The 26,924-nt window shown below is 42.9% G+C and overlaps 1 protein-coding gene across 1 annotated transcript in view; it reads left to right on the forward strand.

Moving 5' to 3' along the window:
• Utp4 (UTP4 small subunit processome component) overlaps positions 1–25,344 on the forward strand; it is a 31,923-nt gene extending 6,579 nt beyond the window's left edge. The window contains exons 4-17 of the mRNA XM_057754403.1: positions 105–189; positions 2,316–2,405; positions 5,828–6,039; positions 8,197–8,368; positions 8,439–8,530; positions 11,291–11,387; positions 12,850–12,914; positions 13,690–13,812; positions 15,573–15,729; positions 17,680–17,786; positions 19,312–19,407; positions 21,095–21,280; positions 24,383–24,493; positions 25,101–25,344. Coding sequence (XP_057610386.1) covers positions 105–189; positions 2,316–2,405; positions 5,828–6,039; positions 8,197–8,368; positions 8,439–8,530; positions 11,291–11,387; positions 12,850–12,914; positions 13,690–13,812; positions 15,573–15,729; positions 17,680–17,786; positions 19,312–19,407; positions 21,095–21,280; positions 24,383–24,493; positions 25,101–25,217 — 1,710 coding nt within the window. The 3' untranslated portion in view covers positions 25,218–25,344. The remainder of the gene's footprint in view (positions 1–104; positions 190–2,315; positions 2,406–5,827; positions 6,040–8,196; positions 8,369–8,438; positions 8,531–11,290; positions 11,388–12,849; positions 12,915–13,689; positions 13,813–15,572; positions 15,730–17,679; positions 17,787–19,311; positions 19,408–21,094; positions 21,281–24,382; positions 24,494–25,100) is intronic.
• Positions 25,345–26,924: the final 1,580 nt, after the last annotated feature.

The raw sequence follows: 26,924 nt of genomic DNA on the forward strand, positions 1-26,924 counted from the left end.
TAGGGTAAGTGATAGCTTTTAGAGAAGAAACAATGTATATATTTGTGTGAATAGTAGTCCTATAGCAGACTCATTTAGTCTGTTTTCTCTCTTTCTCTCAATAGGTCGGTTGTGAAGATGGCTCTGTGAAACTATTTGAGGTCACTCCAGACAAAATCCAGTTTGCAAGAAATTTTGATCGGCAGAAAAGTAAGGGTTGTTTTTGGTGAGGTGACGAGTAGTCTCAACAAGAAGTTATGTTATGTTTTTGCGCCACTAGGGAGAGGGTGTTTTCCTGCTGCTATAAATAATGTTTTGTATATATACTTCTTGTGTGTGTACAAGGAAAAGTTCTGGGAGTTCAACATCTCATTATGTTGCTTAGTTGTGATTGCCTGGTTAAGCAAAGTACAGAAAATCAAAGTAGAAAACTAGTGTTTGTGTGGAAGTCAGTGTTATAGTGTACATCTTGTGGTTTCTGTTGTGATAAACGCCATGTTTGTGTGAAAGTCAGCGTTAGTTATAGTGTACATCTTATGGTTTCTGTTGTGATAAATACCATGACCAAAAGCAATGCAGAGAGGAAATACTTTATATCAGCTTATAGCTCCACAGACAGTCCATCGTCAAAGGTAATCAGGGCAGAAACTCAAGCAGGTCAGGAACCTGGAGGCAGGAGCTGGTGCAGAGGCCATGGAGGGGTGCTGCCTTGTTCGGTCGGCTTTCTTATAGCATCCAGGACCTCTCATCCTGGGTGGGCCCCTTCCACGTTAATTATCAATCAAGAAAATGTACCACAGCTTTCTTACAGGCCAGCCTGGTTGGGGCTTTTTTTTTTTTTTTTTTTTTTTTTTCAGTTGAGGGTCTCTCTTCCAAAATGACTAGCTTTGTTAAGTTGACATAAAATTAGGCAATGCATCCCTACAAAAACTCCTGTTTTGTGAAATTTAAATATTTGTATGGAGAGTCTTAACTGATTTTGTTTTGTTTTTTATCATTAAATGATGTTGCCCTTGAGGCTGGTTCTGCTGTATAGGCCTGCCTCTACTTCCTGAGTACTGAGATTACAGATCTGCACAAGAACTGTGATTTCTTTTTCCCTTTTCTTCTGGTTTTTATGAGACAGCTTCTCACGCTGTAGCCCGCACTTGCCTGTTACTCTGTGTAGCCCTGACTGCCCTTAAACTCCTGCAATCCTGCCTTAGCAGTGTTATTACAGGCATGCACCTCTAAGCTTTGCTGGCCGTGATTTGTTTTTATTGTTTGCTTGTTTTTCAAGACAAGGTTTCTCTGTGTAGCCCTCGCTGTCCTGGAACTCACTCTCTTGACCAGGCTGGCTTCATACTTAGAGATCCACCTACTTCTGCCTCTCAAGTGGTAGATTAAAGGCTAGCTGTGGTTCTTAACCCTACTAGCCAATTTAAATGTCTTGATGAGTGTCATGAGCAACTGCTGCTGCTTGGGCTCTGGGTTGTAAAGTACTGAGCATCATGGTACTTGAGGCTTTGAAGGTAAAATAGTCCCTGCTATCTCTACTTGTAGCACAGAAACCGTCAAACACAGTGCATGAACAGAGATTTGTGATTGTGTGCTGGTAAAACCTGATTTACAAACCAACAGCAGACTGTAGACTGCCGATGCCTGTGCCTGTTTTGGAGAGTAGTGAGCATGCTGTGTGTTCTGGGTCCTTTAGTAATAGCTATCCACTGGAACCAGATTTCTGTTGTTTCTTAATTGGAAAGGTGGTACAGTACTTTTCGGTAGATGTCATAGAATTAGTCTAGTCAAGTTGACAAAAAAACTAATCAGCACGACCACCAAAGAAAGAAAGACAGAAAGACATGCTTAATTATGGTTGATTAACAGCAGGGATCTGTTCTGAAAATACAGTGTTAAATCATCCCATCGTATGAACATCATCAGGTATGCTTACACAAACTCAGATGGCTAATGTCACTAGATGATATGGTCTTAGTCCATCATCCTGTAGTCAGTGCATCCTTGTTTGTAATCTTAATACTTGTGCATGACCATGCATGTATTTGGGCATCCGTGCAAGTATGTCTCTTTAATCTGAAGTCAGTGTCTGTGCACATTGAAATTCTTTTAGGTCACCACCAAATCGTTTTCAAAAGGATGCATTTATTTTACATATTTTCTTCAACTATTTATACATTAGTAAAACAAGTTGTCAGATACTCCATTGTGGGACCCAGGACAGTACATCTGCTGCGGGGAATGAGAAACTAACACTGAATTGCAGAAGCCATGTAGGTCGCTGTGGGAGGAGAGCTCAGTTTATATGTCACCTTTTTTCTTGTTTTATTACTCCTAAGGTCGGATCCTAAGTCTCAGTTGGCATCCTGCTGGTACCCACATTGCAGCTGGCTCCATAGACTACGTTAGCGTGTTTGATGTCAAATCAGGTGACTGTTTTCTATTTGGTACATTTGTGTTGTGGGATCTACATTTCTCAGTTACTAAGAGCTCGACTTTGTCACGTTTTCAATGAATGTGATGACCTAACTTCTCATTAATCTCTCCACATGTCCACCACAAATTTTGCCCGTTTTCCATGTGTACTCTGTATATAACTGTGTGTAAGTCTGTCTATCTCTGTCTATTCTGTGTTATATGTATATATGTATACATGCCTTCATAGGTAGTGACAAGAGAAGAACTTTAGAAGGACTCGGGCTCTTTCTGAGGCACAGTCTCTTGTGAACCCAGGGCAGGGGTGAGTCTGGTTTTTGTTTTGTTTTATTTTGTTTTTAGAATAGGCCAACAAGAAGCTAGTTCCGGTGATCCTCCAGGCCCCAGGTCCTCCATGCTGGGATGACAGGCCTTAAGGGACCATGTCCAACCTTTACACGTGTCCTGGGATCCAGATTCTCTCTATTTTTTTTAAACCTGTGTAGTAAGCACTCTTAACCACTGAGCCATCTCTTCAGCCTCTCATTCCTGTTTTTGATTAGCACTGCTGTATTTGGGGGAATCTTCATTCTTCCGTAGGATACGGCACATTCTTCGTAAGAGGATATTACAGTCCCATTTACTCTCAAGTAATACAGCATTTAATGTGAGTGTTAACTAGGATGTCTATGTATCTGGGAAAAATGGAATATAAGGTAGAGAACCATGACTTCCTTTTTCTGTTCTTGGCCTAGAAAATTGGCTATTAGACCCCTTCAGTGGTGACGTTCCCTTTAACCTCATATTTGTACATGTTTTTGTACAGAGACAAGCCAGTGATGGTGCACACCTTTAATCTCAGCACTTGAGAGCCAGAGGCAGGTGGATCTCTAAGTGTAAGGCCAGCCTGGTCTACAGAGTGAGTTCCAGGACAGCCAGAACTAAACACAGAAACCCTATCTCAAAAAAACAAAAACAAAAAAACTTGGGTAGTAGTTTGAGGCCAGCCTGGTCTACAAAGTGAGTTCCAGGACTGTAACACAGAGAAACCCTGTCCCAAAAAAAGCAAAGAGAGTGTGGTGGTGATGGGGGGGGGGGGGATTGGTGTGTCTCTGTTTTTCTTTTTCCTCAATACCTGGTTTGTATGTTTCTTTGTTTTGTTTGCCTTTAGTTACACATGCCTATAGCCACAGAGTTCCTTAGGGCTTATTACCAAAAGAGGAATCTCCTATGCCCTTCTCCTGATCCCCAAAATAAACCACTTCAACCCTCAGCTGATTCTTTTGGGATTTATCTCTGCTGTACATGGCATATTTATAATTCTACATTGTGACTTTTTTTAAAATTGTAGACATTATTGAATTCAACATCAGCGTCTTCCCTGTGTGCATTCTGCTGTCGTGTCCGTCACACTGTCTCCTGGTCTTTGTGCTTATTTGTAGCTGGGTCCCTACCATCATGGCCAAGTGAACTGCTCTCAGAGGAAGTTACTTTCCTTCCTGCCTGCTTCCTGTCGAATATTCCCATTCTCCCTACATCTCTGCCACTTCATCCATAAAGTCTTTCAGTTGTATAAATTGATACAAACACATCTGAGTATTTCGATGTTTTTTCGTGCTATTTCTATGTCCTTAGAAATGAATCTCCTTGTTTTAACTTCTTCTGATCTGGCTTAGCCACTTGGGTCGTGCTGCACAAGGTGAGAAAAACTTGTGTTTCAGTCTTTCTGGGGTCCCTTTTGCTGCTGTATTGTTTAGGATTCTTCCTTTCCCTGTTGGGAAGTGTGGTGCCATTCTGATTATTGACCCTTTGGCCATACAGAGAGTTAATCTTTTGTTTGGTTTCTAGAACCTTTGAGCATGTGCCTTTTTTTCCTTTCCTTTTCCTTTGTGGGAGTTTTCTTTGCTTCTCTGCTGGAGCTTTAACCCAGGCCTTTAGGCACTAGGTGAGCCTCTGCTCCTGAGCCCTGTTAGACATTAGCTAAAATTTTGGTTATTCTTGTTGTATTAGTCTGTTTGTTGTAGATGTGGTTGTTTTTTTGTTTTTTTCTCGTGTCAGTCAGTTGTGCTAGATATGTAGGAGATTGCTTTAATTCAAGCCCTCTGTTTGGGGGAAATTCTTTTAATTACTTTGTAGATCAGTTTCTGTTTTCTCTTTCTCGAATTTTATTACTTCAGTGTTGGGTCTTCTTTCTTAGCCACTCTTATTTTTCATCTTTTTTACTTTATTTTATTTATTGTTCGCTAATATAAATTTGTCATCTTCATATCTTAATGTTTGTAGTGAAATTTTCACTTAGCCACCTCCAAAGGTCTTTTCTGTTTTTAGCTGCTGGAGCCTGTGCTAAGTTTGTGTTCTGTGTTTAGACCTGCAGCCTCTGAGGCTGTTCATTTCTTTCTAAGAGTTGGGGTTTTGGTTTTTGGTTTTTTGTAGCTTTGGTGCCTGTCTTGGAACTAGCTTAGCTCTTGTAGACCAGGCAGGCCTGGAATTCACAGATCCATCTGGCGGGGGGGGGGGGGGGGGGTTGATTGTGTGCATGTGCAGGAATCTGCTAGAGCTGTAGTTAAGTGCTGTGTGGGTGCTAGGAACCAAACTCCAGTCCTGCAAGAGCAGAAAGTGCTCAACAGCTGACCATCTCTCCAGCCCCCCACTCTGAAGCTGTTAGTGATAACATTCTGCAACTGTTTTGCACCCTTCCTGGCCCACTGTTCATTTGTTTGACGTTTCTGTTAGTATCTTTGGCTTTTCTTGTTAGAGGAAGCTTTCTCCGTCCACGTGTGTACTGTTTGTTCTTGTTCCATCAGTGGAACTCTTGAGCATGGTCTTCACTGAAGAGTCATCTGGGTTGCCTGTTTGGGGAATCTTAAAAATAATTTTTTCTGTCTTGTGTGCCTTGGTTTCCAGAAATCAATCAGTCAGTTGGTTTTTGGTGCTGGGAATTAGACAACCCTGGCATTGGCATTACACATCTCTGCCCTGAGCTGCATTCTCTTTTTCCAGTCTCCTACCTGGTTAAGTGCAGGCCTCGCTGTCCCTGCTCTGAGGAGAAGAAATCTTTGTTCTCCGTGTTCTTACCAGTTTTAACTTGACCCTGTTTTCCCTCTAGACACCCTGTCCCATACCTAGTTCTCCATACCTTTTACCTAAGATTCTTCAGTTGAGACGGTGTTTGCGTACTATCCGCTGCTTACTCAGGAGATTGCTACTTCAAGGGTTCACAGCCTCATAGAGTAACTTTCAACTGTCCCACCTTGGGGCCCCCTCATCCTCTCGTTTCCTCCTCAGGTCCCCATTCAGGAGTTTTAAAGCACAGCTGTCATTCACTGACTATGGATGTCCGGACCTCTGACTCATCACCTTAAGCTTGTCCGGGCAGCTTTGGGAAACTGAAACTGAACTGAACACCTTCTACATGTGTGCCTTTCTTATTTTTCAGGGAGCATTACTCGTAAGATGGTTTTAGATAGGCAGCACCTGGGAGTGACGAAGTCAAGGTGTGTTGTGTGGGGCGTTGCCTTCTTGTCTGACGGAACTGTCATAAGTGTGGACTCTGTTGGAAAGGTGCAGTTATGGGACTCAGCTACGGGGACACTTGTTAAGAGCCATGTCATCGCAAATGCGGACGTGCAGTCTATTGCTGTCGCTGATGTGAGTATGCTCCCAGCCCAAGTGGTCCTTGGACTTATGGTCCTCCTGCTGAGCCTCCTGAGTAGCCAGGAATATGACCTTATATCCTCAAGCCCAGCTTTCAAGTCAGCCTTAGGGTCTGGTCTGTCTTTTCTCATATATTGCCTATGTAGTTTAGAAGGATTCAGTTTTTTCTCACAACTAACATGTTCCTTATTTAAATCTATTTTAGATATTTTATTTCTTGTACTGAGCATAGTTTGTATATAGTTATGTCACCTAATGGCAGGAGCACATTCTGAGAAATATATCAGTAGGTGATTTGAACATTGTGTGAGCATCAGCATATACTTAGGCAAACAGGTAGCAGGAAAGCTACTATGTTGCACAACTAATGTACCAATTGTATGTGCTGTTCTTTTACACAGCCAGCAGCAGAGAAATCTGATTCCTTCTAAACCACATAAACAATGACCTAGCACCTACCATGTTCTTTAATAGAAATGTTTAGTTCTAGGACAGGCTCCAAAGCTACACAGAGAAACAGTGTCTCAAAAAAATAAAAAACAAAACAAATTTAACTTCATAAAGATGTTATTGCTAGGCTATAGCTCAGCAGATGATGACATTTGTCACCAAGTAAGGAGATTAGAACAGCCAGGACTACAAAAACAAAGAAACAAAGAAACAAACAAAAAACCCAATAATACTAAGGAAATTTATGTTTTATACAATCAAATAAAAATACTAAGTGCCTTACTTGAAACTGTAAGTTTTTATTTTTGTTTTTTTTTTTTAAGAATTAGAACCAGGCAAAGAGAAACCCTGACACAAAAAGAAAAAAGTATAAATTTAATGTTTGTGAGGGTTTTTTTTTTTTTTTTTTTTTTTTTTTAAGACAGTTTCTTTGTGTAGTCTTGTCTATCCTGGAACTTGTTCTGTAAACCAGGCTGGCCTCAAACTCGGAGAGATCTGCCTATCTCTGCCTCCTGAGTGCTGGGATTAAAGGCGTGAGGCGCCACTGCCCAGCTTTTTTTTTTTTTTTTTTTTTAATATTTATTTATTTATTATGTATACAATATTCTGCCTGTGTGTATCTCTGCAAGCCAGAAGAGGGCACCAGACCTCATTACAGATGGTTGTGAGCCACCATGTGGTTGCTGGGAATTGAACTCAGGACCTTTGGAAGGGCAAGCAATGCTCTTAACCATTGAGCCATCTCTCCAACCCCTGCCCATCTTTTTTTAAAAATGTGCGTTGTGTTTTTTACCTGCATGTGTGTCTGTTGGATCCCCTGGAACTAGGGTTACAGTTGTGAGCTGCCTTGTGGGTGCTGGTTGAACCTGGGTCCTCTGGAAGAGCAGCCAGTGCCCTTTTAACTGCTGAGTCATCTCTCCAGCCTTTTTCTTTTAAAGTTGGGTGTGGGTATGGATAGTGCACTGGAGTGTAAACGTCAGAGGCTTCAGATCCCTTTGGAACAGAAGTTATTGGAGGTTGTAAACTGCATTCTGTGTGCACTAGAAACCGAGCTCATGCCCTCTGAATGAACAGTAGTGCCTAACTGCTTAGCCATCCCTCCAGCCCTTAAGATCTTAGAGCAAAATAAAAATTTCCAACCAAACCAAACTTAGCGTACAATTAAAGGGTGTGTGATCGTGTGTTCTACAGCAGCAGCATTGTGAATAATGTTTTGTACTACATTTTGGCAGCTATTGTATCACTGGGTAATAGGAACTTTTGGCTCATTAGACTTTTATGGACCATGTTTGGTTTGTCATTGAATGTGTAGCATGTGACTGTATAACACATTGGCAATACTAAGTGTTAACTTTGTCAGCAGGGGACAATTGCTGCCTATGTCTGAGCTTGTTCCTCTGATGGAACTGCCTTCCCTGGAAACTTCCTTCTTTCTTCCCCTTCACCAGATATGGTTTCTCTTTGTAGCCTTGACTGCCCTGGAACTCACTCTGTAGACCAGGGTGATCTCAGTCTCACAGAGTTCCACCTGCGGACTGGGATTAAAGGCATGCAGCACCTCGCCAGGCAGGAACCTCCTTTCTAATTCAGGGCATGAGTTTTCTTTTCCCCTGAGCTGCCCAGATAGAAAACCGGAAAGAATATTTTTTCCATCTGTACTTGTTATTTTGACATCTACCCTGTCCTGATTTAATTTCTCAGCAAGAAGACAGTTTTGTGGTGGGCACAGCCGAGGGCACAGTATTCCATTTTCAGCTGGTCCCCATGACTTCCAGCAGCAGTGAAAAGCAGTGGGTGCGGACAAAGCCGTTCCAGCATCACACTCACGATGTGCGCACTGTGGCCCACAGCCCGACAGCTCTGATATCAGGAGGTAGGTCCTCCCCCAGCTCTGGCTGTTTCTCTTCGGGTAGCATTTCTCTCATTGCGTACCTTTGTTTCAGGCACAGACACCCACCTAGTTATTCGTCCTCTCATGGAGAAAGTGGAGGTAAAGAATTATGATGCTGCCCTCCGGAAGATCACTTTTCCCCATGTGAGTACCCCCTCTCGCCTTTAGTATCTCCCCATCCCTCTGTCCAGTCAGACTGAACAGAGCTTACACTTCCTAAAGCTGTCTTCATTCTTTTCTGAGGCAAGCTTCCTTAAAAACAACAACTTGCTATGTATATATGTGCATGCATACTGTGACAATGAGGTAGACCCAGTTTAGATGTTAGGGGAGGTCTGCTCAACTGTGGGGGATGATACCATTTACCTTGAAAGGAACACTACAAGCCTAGCTTCTCCACCTGAATAATAGAGCCCACCCTTAAAAACAAGTTCATGTACAAGAGCTAGTTCCAGGACAGGCTCCAAAGCTACAGAGAAACCCTGTCTCAAAAAACCAAAAAACAACAACAACAACAAAAAACAAAAACAAGTTCATGACATTTCTATAAAGTATAGTTAATAGGAGAGGGAGGGGTCAGAGATTCCTTCATATGACCTGGGCTCATCTGGCAGCTAGTACCACCAGTTCAAGAAGAGCCGACACTCTGTTCTGGCCTCCTCAGACTGCATGAATGTGATGCCCGGAAGTTCATGCAGGCACAACATCTATATACATACATTTAAAAATATTTTTATGAATTACCCACATATTTCATACATGTGCTTTAATGACGTTGGAGACATAGTCCTCATTCCTCCCCCACCTCTCTTTAAGACAGGATTTCACTTTGTAGCACTGACTGACTTTGAACTCCCTGTGAGGCCAGACTATTTGAGTCACTTCTGTGCCGCCATTATACTACCTTGGATCAGTGTCTTTTCTCCTGAATTCCTTTTCAGCGATTTCCTCTTTTTTTCGTTTGTGAGGCAGGGTTTTTCTGTGTAGCTCTAGCTGTCCTGGAACTCACTATGTAGACCACACTGGCCCAGAACTCGCCTGCCTCTGCCTCCTGAGTGCTGGGGTTAAAGTTGTGCACCACTCTGACCAGGTTTATTGTCTCCTTATACTAACATCTGTGTCATTGCAATGTGTTCTCCATTGGAGCTCTTTGTTAGGGCTGGAGAGATTGCTCAGTGGTTAAAAACACTGACAGCTCTTCCAGAGGTCCTGAGCTCAATTCCCAACACCCACATGGTGGCTCACAATCTGTAATGAGATCTGGCACCCTCTTCTGGCCTACAGCCATACATGCAGACAGAACACTATACATAATAAATAAATATTTATTTATTTTTAGTGATCTTTTCTCATTTTACATACCTACCCCAGTTCCTACTCCTTCCCCTCCTCCCATTCTCCCTACCTTCTCTCTATCCTACCCCCCATCCACTCCTCAGAGAGGGTAAGACTTCCCATGGGGAGTCTACAAAGTCTGACATATCATTTTGAGGCAGTACTGAAGCCCTCCACCCATATCTAGGCTGAGCAAGGTATCCCTCCAAAAAGAATGGGATCAAAAAAGCCAGTTCAAGCACTAGGGATAAATCCTGGTCCCACTGAAGTGGGAGCCCCCAGACTGCCCAAGCCACACCACTGCCACCCACATTCAGAGGGCCTAGTTTCATCCTACGCAGGTTTCCCGCTATTAATCCAGAGTCAGCTCCCACTAGCTCGGGTCAGCTGTTTCTGTGGGTATCCCCATCGTGGTCTTGACTCTTTGTTCATATTATTGCTCCTTCCTCTCTTGGACTGGTCTCCAGTAGCTCAGCCCAGTGCTTAGCTGTGGATCTCTGCATCTGCTTCCATCAGTTGCTGGATGAAGGTTCTATGATGACATTTAAGATAGTCATCAATCTGATTGCAGAGGAAGGGCAGTTTAGACACCCTCTCCACTGTTGCTTAGGGTCTTAGCTGGGGCCATCCTTGTGGATTCCGGGGAATTTCTCTAGTGCCAGGTTTAACACTAGCTCCCTAATGGCTCCCTTAATCAAGATGTCTCTTTAAGAAGAAAAGAAAAAGAACTTTGATTATTCCTCTTATTTAAAAAGCCTTTGGTTATTGTCTTCAACTTAAAGCCCCAATTGTTTTTCTTTCTTTCTTTCTTTCTTTCTTTCTTTCTTTTTTTTTTTTTTTTTTTTTTTTTGAGACAGGGTTTCTGTGTAGCTTTGGAGCCTGTCCTGCCTCTGACTCCTGAGTGCTGGGAGCTCTAAATTCTTAACATGGCTCTAGATCCTGTGTTGATCTTGGACTGGCCCATTCCCCCAGCCTGTCAATTCTAAAAGTTACTCTCCTCAGTGTTTTTGCATCTGACCTGTTCTGCGTGTTCTTTCTTCCCTGCAACTTCTTACCCTGCCTTCTCTGCTTGACTAATCTTTGCCAGTGAGCTTCATCTGTGTTTGTTCCACAAGGCTAGGGTAGGCGTCCTTTCTGCTCATCCTGTGTTTATCCATGTTAAATCTTGTGGCATACTTGTCACTTTTTTAGAACCATCTTGAGATGAGTGGCTATTTCAGTCACCATTGTGTTCTCAAATCCTAGTACAGTGGCTAGACTGCGATAGGACTTGGGATATATCTACCAAAATGGGTTTGGAGGGGTTGTTTGTTTTTGTTTTGCGGGAGGTGGGGGGGTAGGCCTGGGTCTCACTATTGTAACCCAGTCTACCTTGGAACTCACTATGTAGACTGGCCTTGAACTCACAGAGATATACCTGCCTCTGCCTGGGGGGTGGGGGGGTGGGGGGTGGCCACAATGGATTTCAGCAATAGAGAAGAGGCTGTTAGGATGCTGCTCTTGCCTTTGGAACTGAAGCAGCAGATGACCACATTGGCCCATTTATGAGATTTCAATTCTTGAATGCAGCGTCGTCTCATTTCCTGTTCAAAAAGAAGGCAGCTTCTCCTCTTCCAGTTTGCTCATCACTTGGAGCTTTGGAGACTAGGATCTACAGCTGCAACAGGTAAATTGGCAGAAAGGTTTGTGGGAGTTTTTTGGTGTTTGTTTTTTGTTTTTGTTACTGACTGGCAAATTTTTAAAAACAGTAAAAGGGGGGGGGAATACCAAGATGGGCTGGTATCTACCTCAGAAGTAAAGTGGGCTGGTGCCTGCCTCAGAAGTAAAGTGCCTACCTGGGAAGCACAGGTCTCCAGGTCTAAGCCACAGCGTTATCCAGCGCCTACACAGAAGGAAACTGGGAAGAGAGTGAAACAAGAGAATCAGAAGTTCAGGACCAGGGAAGCAGGGAGAGCCTGTGTCACAAAGTAAAGTGGGACTGGCCATGGTGCGTGCGCCTTTAGTCCCAGTCTCAATACTGGGAGTTTCAGGGCCAGCCTGGTCTACCTAAGGAATTCCAGGCCATCCAGAGCTACATAGTCAGACTTGAACTGTGAAAAAACAAAGTGGAGAGCAATTGAGGAAACACCTAATGCCAGTCTGACCTGCACACACGTGCACACATTTAGAAGGATGGACTTTGTGTCTGGGAAATTACAATTTTTTCCACATACAAGAAAAAAATTATTGAATGTTAAAACTTTGTTTTGGTTTTCTGAAATAGAATCTCATTCTGCAGTTGAGATTGGCCTTGAACTCAGCAATCCTAAATGATGAGATAACCATGAACCATTGTGACTATCTAAAATCTTAAGATAGATATCAGTTTTTTTCTTTCTGTCCTAGAACTCAGTCTATAGACCAGGCTGAGTTCAACTAGGCCTTGAGCTCACAGAGATCTGTCTTCATGCACAACCACACCACCTGGCCTTTTGTTGTTTTTCCTTTTTTTTTTCTTTCTTTCTTTTTTTTTTTCTGAGACAGGGTTTCTCTGTAGCTTTGGAGCCTGTCCCTGGAACTCACTCAAACTCACAGAGATCTGCCTGCCTCTGCCACAGCCTGGCTAAACTCTTAAGAGACAACAGCCACGCCGGATTTGAGGCCAGCCTGGTCAACAGAATGAGTTCCAGGATACGAGGACTACACAGAGAACCCCATCTCAACCCCCATCCCCCCAAACAGAGTTTAAGCTTCTATTAGACGTGTGTAAGAGCTAGTTGAAGTGATGGTTGTGGAGTCATACTCTGCCCTGGCCTGACTTCTGTTGAAAGCTGAGAAGGTGGAGTGATGTACAGAATGGAAACAAAGGCCCCACGACCTGGGGAAGACTAGCCAGTTTAGGAAGGGTTTAGAGTGTACTAAAACCTGCCTCTGCCCACTGCGAGACGGGGAGAAGCTATGGCAGACTGCCTTAGAGTCAAAGTCTCTTTGCTGCTCCTCACTTGGCTCTTCAGATTGTGATTGCGCATGTGGGTAATGTGGGTAAACCTGACCTCCTGGTGGCAAATTCTGTTACTCAGGCTTGGCTTTAAAATGAAAAAAGTACAAATTTTCTTTGGTGAGAGAAAGCTCAAAGTTTCTGTTTTTAGGCAAGAACGGAGATACTCTTCCACTCTCTAAAAACGCAGACCATCTGCTGCACCTCAAGACAAAGGTGAGGAAGGTTCATGCTCCGCACAGGCCCAGAGCCCTTCTCCATTCTGAATCTGAGCAGCATTCAGTCTGAAGCCCAGACTTTGTCATTTTATCTGAAGGATTGTGTCAGTGGTGTTTATAAGTTAGATACTGAGAATTTGAGAAGTGAGTACAGGAAATTGGGTTTTCGTTTTATATTATAGAAATAGCATGTGTGTTTCTAGTAATTAAGGCAGTGAAAAGTTGTGTGATCAAGTGGAGCTTCAAGCTCACCCCACATTTTACTCTTTTGCTGTTCACAGATAAGCAGTTCCACAGTTTCTTGTATATTCTCCCAGAAAGACAAAGAATTTGTGCTCATTTGTATGTATATGTTTCCTTTTTATGTTAGTAACATACCATGTAAATTGCTTTAATCATATTATCTTTTATAGACATGTCTTAGGTGCTTATGGTAATCCTACTGGTAATCCCAGTACTTGGGGTGCAGAGGCAAAAAGTTTAGGAGTTCAAGGCTGTTTTGATTAGTAGGGAATTTGACTAGCCTTCAAATTAACACACCTTGGGCTGAGTTAAATCCTGTCTCAAAAATGCATTTGTGAGAATGTGAGAGCACCGTGAGCGCAGAGTCCTGTCATGGGAACCTGGTCACAAGAAGCTTTCCCAGGCCTGACGGCTCACTCCTGTGAGCCCAGTTTGCCATCTACTGTAGGGAGATTGTAGTGAGACAGAGTGAGACTTTGCCTAAAAAACAGTTGGGTTTTTTCACTCATGTTGCTTCCTCCGATTGCCAGGGCCCTGAGAACATTAGCTGCAGTTGTGTCTCCCCGTGTGGAGGTTGGATAGCCTATTCTACAGCCTCTCGGTTCTTTCTCTATCGGGTGAAATATGAACGTGACAACATCAGCCTCCAAAGAGTAAGTGAGGACAGGGTGGATTTCCGTAAAAGAGTGAACTTCCTAAATGTGTGCTTTGGTTTGAAGTGGAAATGAATTAGATAAGAATCCTTAGGGCTGCACAGAGGGCTCAGCAGTAAAGAGCACTGGCTGCTCTTGCAGAAGACCTGGGTTCAGTTCCCAGCACCCACATGGCAGCTCACAACAGTCTGTAATCTAGCTCAAAGTGATTTGTCACCCGTATACAGACAAATGCAGGGAAAACACCAATGCACATAAAGTAAAAATAAATGAATCATTTAAAATCATTTTAAAAATAAGAATCCTTAGTGAAAAGGATTTTTCTTTAGCTGTTACAGAGCAGTCTATCAGGGACCGCTACGTTTGACAACCCGAGTTCCATCTTCAGGACCTACATGGTGGAAGGAGAGACTCCCACAGGTTAACCTCTGACCTCTACACACACACACATTTTTAAAAATGTTTTATTTACACGTGTGTATTAATGTTTTGCATGTATGTGTGTGTGTATATATATATCTGTTTACCGTGTGTGTGTGGTGCTTCCAGAGTCCAGAAGGGGACAGGTCCCTAGGAATAGAATTACAGGAGGTTGTGAGCTGCCATATAGGTACTGGGAATCAAATCGCTGTCCTCTGGAGAGCAGCCAGTGCTCTTAACCACTGAGCCATCTCTCAAGCCCCTACACACGGTTTTTATTTGTTTGGTTTTTGCTTTGTTTTTAAATCTTTTTTGTTTTTTGTTATTTTCGAGATAGGGTTCCTCTGCATAATCCTAGCTATCCTTTTTTTTTTTTGATTATTTACATAGAGCACTTGAGCTGTTCTCGAACCCGGGATCTCGGGAACAGCGGTCCCGGCATTCTTAGCCTCTGAGCCACCTGTGCAGCTGCTAATCCTAGCTTTTCTTAAACTCATTCTGTAGACCAGACAGGCCTTGAACTCACAAAGATATGCCTGTCTCTGCCTCCCAAGTGTTGGATTAATTCCTACCGTTGGTTTTTGTTTTGTTTTGTTTTTTAAGATTTATTTATTGTGTATGCAGTGTTCTATCTGCAGGTATGTCTGCACACCAGAGGAGGGCATCAGGTCTCATTATAGATGATTGTGGACCTCCATGGGGTTCCTGGGAATTGAACTCAGGACCTCTAGAAGAGCAGCCGGTGCTTTTAACCACTGAGCCATCTCTCCAGCCCCCAGCTTTGTTTTTAAATCTTAGAGAAGGTTCTAGATTCAATCTTCAGCACTACAACTGCAATGCTAATTACTTGTTTTTGCTATTTTGTTTACTTTTTATACATTTTTAATTAAAATAGAATTACATTCTTTTCCTCCTTCCATTCCCTCAGGTCTCCTCCCCTAACCCTTCTCATAGCCTCTCCACTCTCAGTAGAGTGTGTGTGTTTGCACAAATATATAAATACAACCTGCTGAGTCTGTTTTTGTTGTTAGTGTGTGTATGGTTTTAGGGCTCATTTAGTTATTAAATACATAAAATGAAAAGAAATAGGGAAATAATCCTAACAAAAAAATGGTATTTCTTCCCATTTTAAGTTATTTCCAAGGTGGAGAATTGAGCATTGCAATCTGGATGAAGAGAAAGCTAGATAGGTTATAGGAAGCATGGCAGTATTCTAGGCCTTTTGTGGGTACTTTCTTGGCAATTCCAAGAGTTAATGTAAGCTAACCTGACTTACAGGTTGTGTCAGGTTGTGGCATGCTGCTTTCTCTCACTTGCTTTCACTGTTGATTTACCCAAAGGTTTCCAAAATGCCAGCATTCCTTCGCTCTGCCCTCCATATTTTGTTTTCTGAAGATTCGACAAAGCTCTTTGTGGCATCAAATCAAGGGTCTCTGCATATCATTCATCTGCTGGAAGGAAACTTCAAGCATTTGCATACTTTCCAGCCTCAATCAGGTGGGATTTCTAACTGAGCAGGGGATTCTCTGTCTCTGGTGACTTTTTCTCTTTAGACCTCAGTGCCAGGGTGCCTGCTACTCTTTCTTACCTTGCAGATACCCTTGCTCACATGTTTGCCATTTGAAGTAGGAGGAGATCTCTGGCAGATGAAGACTCTCGATGAGCTATGAAATGTTCCTCACACCTACTTCTTTCTCACTGGGCTTTTGATTCCTTATTTGGACCAGAGGAGTTTCATCATCCTTAGGTTTGTTGGCAGAGTTAGGAAGAAAGTAAAAGTCGTCTGCAGTCCTGACACCAAATGACTCCCCTTAGTGTTTGGTGTTTTCTGGTGCTACTGTGTAGAGATTTGGGGAACATGCTACCTTTGTTTTTATGAGATGTTTATTTAAGATGAAAATATTGTTAGGCATATAGCTTTATTTGGGGTCTTTTGTGCTTGTGACTTTTTCATGTTCACTAAGAACATAAGATTGCATCAGTAGGGGACTATATATACTAGCCAATGCTGAGTTAACTGTTGGCTTCAACTTCGTATCTAGTTTACATTAGTAGTTGAATACATTCCACGGTCCTCTCCTTTGTTCTTACCCTGGCATATAGCTACTTCATTACTGTTTTAGGTTCCCATCAGCCTGGACTGTAAGTATTTAACATTAACTCATTGAAAAGCTGCTTCATGCCAGGCCTGGTGGTCCACAACTCTAGTCCCAGCCCTTGGAAGGCAGTGTGAGGCCAGCCTGGTCTACATAGTAAGTTTCATGATAGCCAGGACTACATAAAGAGACCCTGTCTCATATTCCCTCCCCCCCAAAAAAAAGACAGAAAAGGTGAAAAAAATAGCTACATCAGGGCTGGAGAGATGGCTCAGCGGTTAAGAGCACTGACTGCTCTTCCAGAGGACCCAGGTTCAATTCCCAGCACCCACATGGCAGCTCACAACTGTCTGAAGATCTAGTTCCAGGGGATCTGACACCTTCACATCAATGCACATAAGATGAAATTAAATAAATCGTTAAAAAATTAAAAAAAAAAATAGCTACATCAGAAGAAGCTGACCATTCAGGAGTCAGATGAGTTAAAACAACAGTATTTTTATTATAAATCTTAGACTATCTTGCCCTTACCTTCTCTTTTCCCTCTTTCAAGAGATGGTTTATGACCTGTTGTAAGGCTTTTCTCATTATTTGGGATTGTTAAATGCAGCACATATTTTAGCATATAATGTCAGTGTCTGATTTTCATTTTGTCTTAATGTTACAGATTGATTCAAAACCCTTTGACAGAGGTGTCTCATCCGTGCCCCATAGTGTTAAACAGAGAGCAGGCACTTAATAAATTAAATATGTGCTTCAAGTCTGTTAAACATGTATCCCTAACTGTAACTTTAAAACATTAAGAAGGAAAAAGTAGTCTGAAATAGTTAACTTAGGGTGTGGTTTTAGTGCTTTACTCGGGTCTGAACCAGTGATGCCTCTAGTTTTACCTTTCTGGACTTTGTTCACACGAGAGACAATAGTATTTATATTTATAACATTTATATTTTCTCACACCACATCTCATGATGTAGACCTAACTGACCTTAAAGTTGCTGTATAGACCATGCTAGCTATTCATATTCTTTGCCTCCTGGGTCCTAGGATTAAAAACTTGTGCTACCATGCCCAACAATCACTAATTAAGTTTAAAAAGTAGGGAAAGCATAGTTACCTAATATTTGGAGGCTGAGGCACATGAATCCTAAATTTAAGGCTGTCTTGGGCTACAAAAGTAATTTCCTGTCTTAAAAAAATATATTAAAAATTGGTTAACATTTAGAACTAATTTGCAAAACGCTAGTAAAGTCTTCTATAAATGATTTATAGCCATGTGGGTTTCTCATTGATTTCTCCAGGGCGGGGCAGGCTGTGGGTTCCTAATTCAAGAACTTGTTTCTTCTGTCCTCAGGGACAGTGGAGGCCATGTGTCTTTTGGCAGTCAGTCCAGATGGGAATTGGCTAGCTGCATCAGGTACCAGTGCTGGAGTCCACGTATACGATCTGAATCATCTAAAGGTGAGCATCAGAGTTCATAGCCATACAGGAAGCTGCTGCTAGTCATGTTAAGATTCAAGGCAGAGCAGAATGACCTGGAAATTTACTAGGCTTTTTTTTTTTTAAGAAAGAATTTTTTCTGCTTTAGATTTCTGTTTTAGAATTCTTTAGAACCGCCAGGCGGTGGTGGCACATGCCATTAATCCCAGCACTCGGGAGGCAGAGGCAGAAGGATCTCTGTGAGTTCGAGGCCAGCCTGATCTACAAGAGCTAGTTCCAGGACAGGCTCCAAAGCCACAGAGAAACCCTGTCTTGAAAAACTGGGGGGGGGGGGGCGTATTCTTTAGAACTGCAACACTGTACTAGCGTAATATTAAAATCACAAAATATTAAAATTGAAAGAATGGTGTAAGCTATACTCAGACTTACATTTAGGGATTTAGGAGTGATGACTCCATTTCCTGGCTAGGGAGATATAGCAGAGTACTTACCTAGCATTCATGGTACCCTAAGGTCAGTCCCCAGTACCATACAGCAGACAAATAACAACAACAAAAGGGACTCAGGTTTCTGCTCTGGGGAGGGAGTTCTGATACATAGATACAGCGCTGGAGGCCATAACAGGTCTTGTGAATTCAGTGTGATTTTAGATCAGATAGAACCAGAAATTTAAGGCGGATATCACAGTTGGGGAATCCTTCTGACAGATGGGTAATAATACATTGAGTCATATATCACGGTTCTGTCCCTAACATTGACAAAAACCATGTTTCTTTCTAATGCTCACAAACATGTTTTATAGTTGAACCCAAATGTCCATTCTTTGGCAATACTTTTTTTTTTTTTAAACCAACCAATGTAGAGCTATGTGTTCTCAGTACAGTGGTATATTTGAGTGATTCATATTGACACATTGACTCAGAGAAAACTGCTCTTGAGTTTTCTGGAAATGCTCTATTTTGTAAGCAGTTGAGCATAATCTGTTTGTTTCTTTGAGAAAGGGACTTCACTGGCCTAGAACTCACTATGTAAGCATGTAAGCCATACTGACCTCAACTCAGATCCACCTGCCTCTGCCTTCCAAAGGAGGATTGAAGGCCTTCGCCACTACACCCAGCCAAAATTTTCTTTTTAATGAAATTAAAGTTCTTTGTTGTTGAAATGTCTGAACTTCCATAGGATGCTTTTGAGTTCCAAAGAACCTTATTTCAAGCACCTGACTTGGGCTTAGGGTTTTGTGTGGTAGTGGAGTTTAGGACTCAAAAGCCTGGTCCAGAAAACAACGAAGGTGCAATAATAAACTACAAAAGTTGCTGACATCTAGCTTCCCTTTGTTCTGCTTTGTCTGTGTGTCTGTGCATTTGTGTGTGTGTGGTGTGGTGGTTGTTTTTGAGATAGGCTCTCACCGTATAGACCTGGAACTGACACCGCCTGCCTGTCTCTGGAGCGCTGCCATTAAAGTTGTCATCACCATGTCCCGCTCATCTAACCTTTCCTGAAGGAAGATGAGATGTCCTATAATCTTGTCCCTTGTCTTTCTCCCCAGCTCCACTGCACAGTACCTGCTTACAACTTTCCAGTGACTGCTCTGGCCATCGCCCCCAACACCAACAACCTTGTCATTGCTCATTCTGACCAACAGGTAAGAGATTCTAGTGCTTTCTTCCAGTTCCCTTCTGCTAGATAGTTTATGTGAGTGAGGCTTCCATGTGTGGCTTGAGCCCGTCATAGGCCAGCTGTACCCACTGGTGTGATGGGCACAGCTTGCATCACCATTCTAGAGCTAAGAAGCACAAAGTGATGGGAGAATTTTGAAGCATTCTGCTAGTCCCTGCCACCGCCGCCACTACCCACACACAAGATTTCTCTGTGTAGCCTTGGCTGTCCTGGAACTAAGCAGGTTGGCCTTGAACAAAGAGATCCACTACCTCTGCCTCCTGGGTGCTGGGATTAAAGACGTGTGCCACCACTATCTGACTACACTCTACTAATTTAAACTAGAGATAACATGGGCCCAGGTATTAAACTAGATATGAGATGTAATAAAATTGTGGAAGTGACCTAAAAATGTTTGGTTTGCCTTCATGAGAAAATCAGACCTTACTAAAATTCAGGTATCTGATCTCAGCCAAAGTGAGAGCTTCCTTCACGGCACTTTTTATGCCAAATTGGGACGAGGTAATCTGCAGATAATTGAGCTGTAGAGCACATTATGAACTAACTCATCAGTGCTTGTGTATCCTCGTCTGTCAACTACACCGCACCGGACTGTTGGAAAGAGTCAGCGTATCTGGGAAGCATATCTGATTAGATTCTTAAGCAGATGAGGCTTACTGTTTTGAAACGGTTTTTACTTTTCGTGCATGCACACGATATCCAAAAAATGCTCTCTCACTTTCATGGGTTTTCATTCTTGACCAAGACTATTCAAAGGCGGCACCTAAGTGTCTTTGTCATTGAAACTGATGCCCTCTGAATTTAGTGGCAGTGACCTATGACCCTATCATGTGGAATGTTGAGGCAGGAGGATCACAAGTTTCAGGCCAGCCAGAGCTGAACTGTAAAGCTGTGTCTCAAACAAAAATTTCAGGTGAGTTGTTGTCTATAACTTTAAAAGAGTCTTTTTAAGTGATGGTAAAATGTAATGCTGAGGCAGGCTGTGGGGCACGCCCTTAATCCCAGCACTGGGGTGGGGGCACGTAGATCTCTGTGAGTTTGAGGCCAGCCTGGTCTACAGCAGTCAAGGCTACACAGAGAAACCTTGTCTTAAAAAAACAAAAACAAGCTGGGCGATGGTGGCATGCACCTTTAATCCCAGCATTTGGGAGGCAGAGGCAGAAGGTTCTCTGTGAGTTCAAGGCCAGCCTGGTCTACAAGAGCTAGTTCCAGGACAGACTCCAAAGCCACAGAGAATCCCTGTCTCGAAAAACCAAAAATAAATAAATAAATAAAAAGAACAATAACAACAAAATGTAATGTTAAAATATGGCGCCTTGAGGTTTGCTAATATTTGTGGTTAGGAAAACCCAGAAGGAGGGCTGGAGAGATGGCTCAGCGGTTAAGAGCATTGCCTGCTCTTTCAAAAGTCCTGAGTTCAATTCCTAGCAACCACATGGTGGCTCACAACCATCTGGAATGAAGTCTGGTGCCCTCTTCTGGCCTGCAGGCATACATGTAGGCAGAATATTTATACATAATAAATAAATAAAATTTAAAAAAAAAAGCTTCTTTAAAAAAAAAAAAGAAAAGAAAAAGAAAATTCAGAAGGAGCAGGAGCCTCTGAACTTCGTGGGTACACATGTGCACTTGCTTGGTATTGTGTTCTTTAGGTATTTGAGTTCAGTATCCCAGACAAGCAGTATACAGAGTGGAGCCGAGCTGTCCAGAAGCAGGGATTTCACCAGCTATGGCTCCAGAGGGATACTCCCATCACACACATCAGCTTCCATCCCAAGAGACCAATGCACATCCTCCTTCATGATACCTACATGTTCTGCATCATTGACAAGTCCTTGGTGAGTTCTGAGACTTCTTTATTTAGGAATCTGTGTGTGTCTGTGTTGCCCACAGAGGCCAGAAGATTGTTTCAGATCCCTTGGAGTTGGAATTAACAGATGGCTGTGAGCATCCTGACGTGGCTATTAGGAGCAGAACCCAGACCCTCTGCAAGAATAGCAAATGCTCTTAACTGCTAGGCTATCTTTTCCAGCCCCGTTTTGTTTTGGTTTTTTTGTGACAGGATGTTATAGCCTGGCCAGCCTGACATTAAATTTGCAGCAGTCCTCCCGCCTCTGCTTCCTGAGTGCTACTGGAGTTAGTAGCACACCCTGCCTTTACTTAGGAGTTTTTAAGTTTAAATAATGACTGATTAGATGGAGGAAGGAGCCTCCGAATGAGAACTGCTAGTGTGTTCTTCAGAGGATAGGATAGGCCCTTCTGTTTGGCGCGCTCCTGGGTAAGGGGCTAGCGTTATGGACTAGATTTTGCTGCTGTAGTTATTTTTCTATCTGGCTATTCAACATAGAAACCTAAGTAGAAAAGTGATTAAGTTGGTATTCAGAAGATGACCCTTGTCAGGGAATACCTTTGAGCTGACTGACTCACTTTTAACTTCCATTGTCGCATTACTGAGTTAAAGTAGTTTCATTAAAGGAGACACCCATGGATGTTTTGTCCACCCTACCCCTTAGCTGAAAAGTCTAGTTGGGAAAACTCTAGCATCAATGACTGTTATTTAGGTAGGGACACAAGTGTTTCCTTTAGTTTAAAATGCTGGCTGCTGTTTTGATTCTTCCCAAATATACATGTCTTTTCTGGGTAGGGCCTTTCTTTCCTAGGAGGCCTGTGGACCACAGCCATGGCTGTACTGCACTATGGGTTTCAGTTATACCCAACAGCAGCTGTTGTGTGGATCTGTGAAGGTGGGGGTGGAACGTGCGTGGTACCGCAGCAGATGGCTCTAAAGGAGGTGTGCACAGGGATGTGTCACTGCAGCTCATCTCATGGGCCCTGTGTCCTGGGATGTGGGAAGCAGAGCTGGTGACAAGTCACTGCTGTGAGTGAGTGGCCCAGGAAGAGCCTCCCACTCCCTCACTTGTCTCTAACTCAGCCCAGAGGCTTTCTCCCAAGTGCTGCTGATGAGTCCCTCATGCCCTTGTGTAAGCAGAGCTGGTTCCCAAGGAAGTGAGAGATGAAATGCATCATTTATTTGGCCATCTCTTGAGGTGTCGGTGACATCAGTGGGGGTGGTTTATGGTATTTTCCCTGGGGGAGAACTGGATATGGCCGTGGGGGGGAGAGTAGAGAGTGCAGTGTCTGTGGGCTAAGATCCTGCACACGTCCATGTGTTCTTGTCTTACAAAGGGCTACTGACAAAACTGGCCCAAAGCTTGTGTGTCTTTAATTTTGCCATGTAGTATGAAGCCCGTTCTTGCTCATTCTGCCCATGCATGACCCCTTTTGCCTGAGACATTTTTACATGACCTTAAGTATATTGAAGAACTATTACCAAAAGTAAATCATTTTTTTAAAATTTGTGTGTGTGTGTTGTGGGGGAGGTTTGAGACAGGTTTCTCCGTGTAACAGCCCTAGAACAGCTGTCCTCTTGTAGATCAGGCTGGCCTTGAACTCACAGAGATTCACTTGCCTCTGACTCCCAGGTGCTGAGATTAAAGGTATGTGCCCCCACCTTATAAAAAAAAGTTTTTTCTTTATACATATAATTTTCCATTTATTAAAGACTAAAGAAGGGGGTTGGAGAGATGGCACAGAGGTTAGGAGCACTGCCTGTTCTTCCAAAGGTCCTGAGTTCAATTCCCAGCAACCACATAGTGGCTCACAACCATCTGTAATGGGATCTGGTGCAGAATATAGTATATGTAATAAATAAATAAATTAAAAAGACTATAAAGAAGTGGGGTTGTGGTCCCAGCACCATTGTGATGGTTTATAACCATCCATAACTCCATTTCCAAGGATCTGACTGCTATGGGCACCAGGTACACACATGGTACAAATACATACATGTAAGCAAAACATTCATAAACATAAATCTGTTTTAAAAGTGGGCTGGTGCCGGGCGGTGGTGGCGCACGCCTTTAATCCCAGCACTTGGGAGGCAGAGGCAGGTGAATCTCTGTGAGTTCGAGACCACCTGGTCTACAAGAGCTAGTTCCAGGACAGGTTCCAAAGCCACAGAGAAACTCTGTCTCGAAAAACCAAAAATAAATAAATAAATAAATAAATATTTAAATAAAAGTGGGCTGGTGAGGTAGCCCTTCGTTAATGGCACTTGCCACCAGACCTAACAACCTAGTTCTGTGCCCCTTGATCCTAAATGGGGGAAAGAGAGAACTGACTCAGTGTGTGTATGCATGACAGGGTTGGGCTGTGTGTGCCCCTGCATGTGTGGAAGTCAGAGGTCAACTTGTGAAGTTGGTTCTCCTTTCAGACCTTTATGTAGATTCTGAGGTTTGAACCTAAGTGTCCAGGCTTGCATGAGAAATACCATGCAATCTTACCAGTTCACATGTTTGATTTTGTATTAAATTTTGGTTATTTTACATTTGGAAACCTTTCCTTTGTCAAGTTTTCATGATCCTACATCCAGTTTATATGGCCCTCCTATGGGATAGTGATCCATGGGTGAAGAACCTGCGGGCCTAAGACATACACAGTTGTGCATGTCTGTAATCCTAGCCCTCAGGAGGATCAAGAGAACTACAGTGATACTTTGTCTCAAACCAAACCAAACAAAGAAACTAGTGAACTGGGTCCATAAAGGCAATGAAAGTATTTGCTCTTCTGTTTTTATGGTGCTAAGGATCAAACACCTGGTCTTAAAAATGCCAGACAATAAAGTAATAGTTCAAGTAGCATGTCTTGTTGGGCCTTGTGGTTCAAGCCTGTAGTCCCAGTCACCACAGAAGACTGGGGCAGGAGCAACACAAATTCAAGGGCAAAGAGTGAATTCGTGGGCAGCCTGGGCACCTTAGTGAAACTCTCATGAAGTAATAAACAACTGAAAGATTGGAGATGTCGTTCAAGTACTCTTGTGTGTGAGTACCTAGGCTTGACCCCTTATACTACCCAAGCAAATAAATATCTTTGTCTTTTAGCCACTACCAAACGACAAAACTGTGCTCTATAATCCACTTCCTCCCAAAAATGAATCCGATGTCTTCCTGAGGCGCACAGCCCATGCATTTAAAATTTCTAAGATATATAAGGTAAATAGTTCTTTTTGTATTTTGGATGGTTGCTTCCCTGGGATGTTATCAAAATATAATAACTAACAATTGAGAAACTAGTGTATTTTCCTTTGCATGTAGAGACCCTGACTTGGTGGAGACTAGTGGCCTTGAAGTTATCTGTATCTGTAGCTATGTTTCATTGTTTTTGACTCAGTAAGTTAGAGGCAGGCAAATCATACTTCCCTATGTAAGAGAAATTTGTAGTAATCTTGGTGCTCATGTGGGGTTTCTTAATATGAATATTGTTCTCGGTGAAACTTCTGATTAAAGAATGTTTTAAGGATTAAAATAAAAGTAATGGAAATTATTGAACTTCCATGATTTTCTTTTTTCTGGTGAATATTCTCAGTGTCTATAAAACCAGTTGTCCATTGAGCTTATGCTACTACGGCTGTCTGGCCCAACTCAGGTTCCGCAGTCATACTCCTTATAAGCCAGCTCCACTAAAGTGCTGAGTCCAAGAGCAGGGAGGATTGGCAGGGATTTTTGTCCTTGGACTCTGGACCAGCACTCCAGTTACTCTGTTGAGCTGGTGGAGAGCGATGATGATGCCATTTGTTGATGTCACTGTTCTCTTCTGCAGCCCTTACTCTTCATGGATCTCTTGGATGAAAGGACACTTGTGGCAGTAGAACGACCCCTGGATGACATCATTGCTCAGCTCCCACCACCCATCAAAAAGAAGAAATTTGGAACTTAAAAATAGGGCATTGTGTGTGTCTTTTCTTGAACTGTCTACCCTGTTGTTGTTGTTGTTTGTTTGTTTGTTTGTTTGTTTGTTTGTCTTCCCCAGAATCATGATAATAAAGCAAACTTATTCTTTAGGACTAGTCACTGTAAACATTATTTTCCAGAATAATGGGCAGGAATGTCCTGTCATTGAGTGAAACAGAATGGAAGGTCTCTATAAATCTCCAAAGTAGGTCCAGCTGCTTGGCTGTCAGTAAAGGCTCTTGCCACCCAAGCCTGATAACACCATTAGATCCCCAGAACCTATGGTTGAAGGAGAGAACCATCTCTGGAAAGTTGTCCTCTGACTTTTAGTGTGTGCTCTACACAGGCGCACAATAGTATTTGTAGCTGCGGTAATGAGCTGAACTGAACTAGCTACAGACTCATACTGCCTTTTTGGAATCTTGTCTGTTCTTGGACTGTAGTTTCAGGAAAGAAGCTAGTCCATGCTGTCTGTTCTGAGGTATCCAAGAACTGGGGTATCACTGTCTACTAGCCTGCAGCCTTCCAGCATCACCCTGGAGGGTGCTAACAGCCATGATCCACTTCATAGTTCAAGGAATAATGTCAACTGCAGCATCATAAATTCTCCATCTGAAAACTAGATGCCATTGGAGTCACAGCTGGGGGTCTACCGTGTACAAGGCAAGGCTCAATCCTTAGTGCCACGTCCAGCAAAAAGATGCTACTAGCCCTTTTGTTAGCCATACGGCAGCTTCAGAAGGTAAGAAAGCATTGGGCAGGGATTTTGCTGGAGAGTAAGAATCAAGGTGGGGACCTGCGAGGCAGCCAGACATGTATGTCACTCTCTCTGCTCTGTCCGCTTTGACATTGTTATTCCCAGGGGTGTTCTCAACTAACCAGTTGTGACTGTGCTCTCTAAATTAGAACGTGAAGAACAGTAGTTAACCTGAGCCAAGCAGACGGATCTCTTCACCATCTCAGTGGTTGTATGTAGAGTTTGTGTTGTTAGGTATGGGCTCTGGCAGCATCACGTAAAGTGCTGGGGGAAAGCATTCTGCTGCAATGAACCCCACTCTCTAGTCTGAAAAGAAAAAAGTGAGAATTTAAGGCAGATCTGTGGGGAGCAGTTTAACAGGTTAGAAGAGATCATGTACAGTCACCAGCTTCTGCTTAGCCTGTTTAGGGCTTACAGTCAGTAGGTTCTCTTTGGTTGGTTGGTTTGGTTTTTTGAAATGGGACAGGGTTTCTCTGTGTAACAGTCTTGGCTGTCATGCAGTAGACAAGACTGACCTCAAACTCACAGAGATCCTGAGACAGAGGCAAGGAGGAGTGCAAATTCAGGGCTAACACAGGCTGAAGGATGAACGCCTATCCCACAAACGAGATACAGAGGTGTTCCAGGCTAGCCAGGGCTATGTAGCGAAACATTGTGTGTGTCCCCCCCCCCAAAAAAAAGTGTGGTTAAGCCAAAGTTCAAAGTGGGTTGTAGTGGCACACACCTTTAATTGGAGGCAGAGACAGATGGATCTGAGTTTGAGCATGGTCTACAGAGTAAGTTCAGGACACTGAGAAATACACAGAGAAACCCCGTCTCAAAAAACAAGACCAGAGTTCAAAGCTGGGTGTGGTAATGCATGCCTTTAATTTTAACATGTATCAAGCATAGTTCTGATTTGAGGCCAGCCTGGTCTACTTAGTGAGTTCCATGATA

This window comes from Chionomys nivalis, chromosome 21, assembly GCF_950005125.1.
Source record: "Chionomys nivalis chromosome 21, mChiNiv1.1, whole genome shotgun sequence".
Taxonomy (NCBI): Eukaryota; Metazoa; Chordata; class Mammalia; order Rodentia; family Cricetidae; genus Chionomys; species Chionomys nivalis.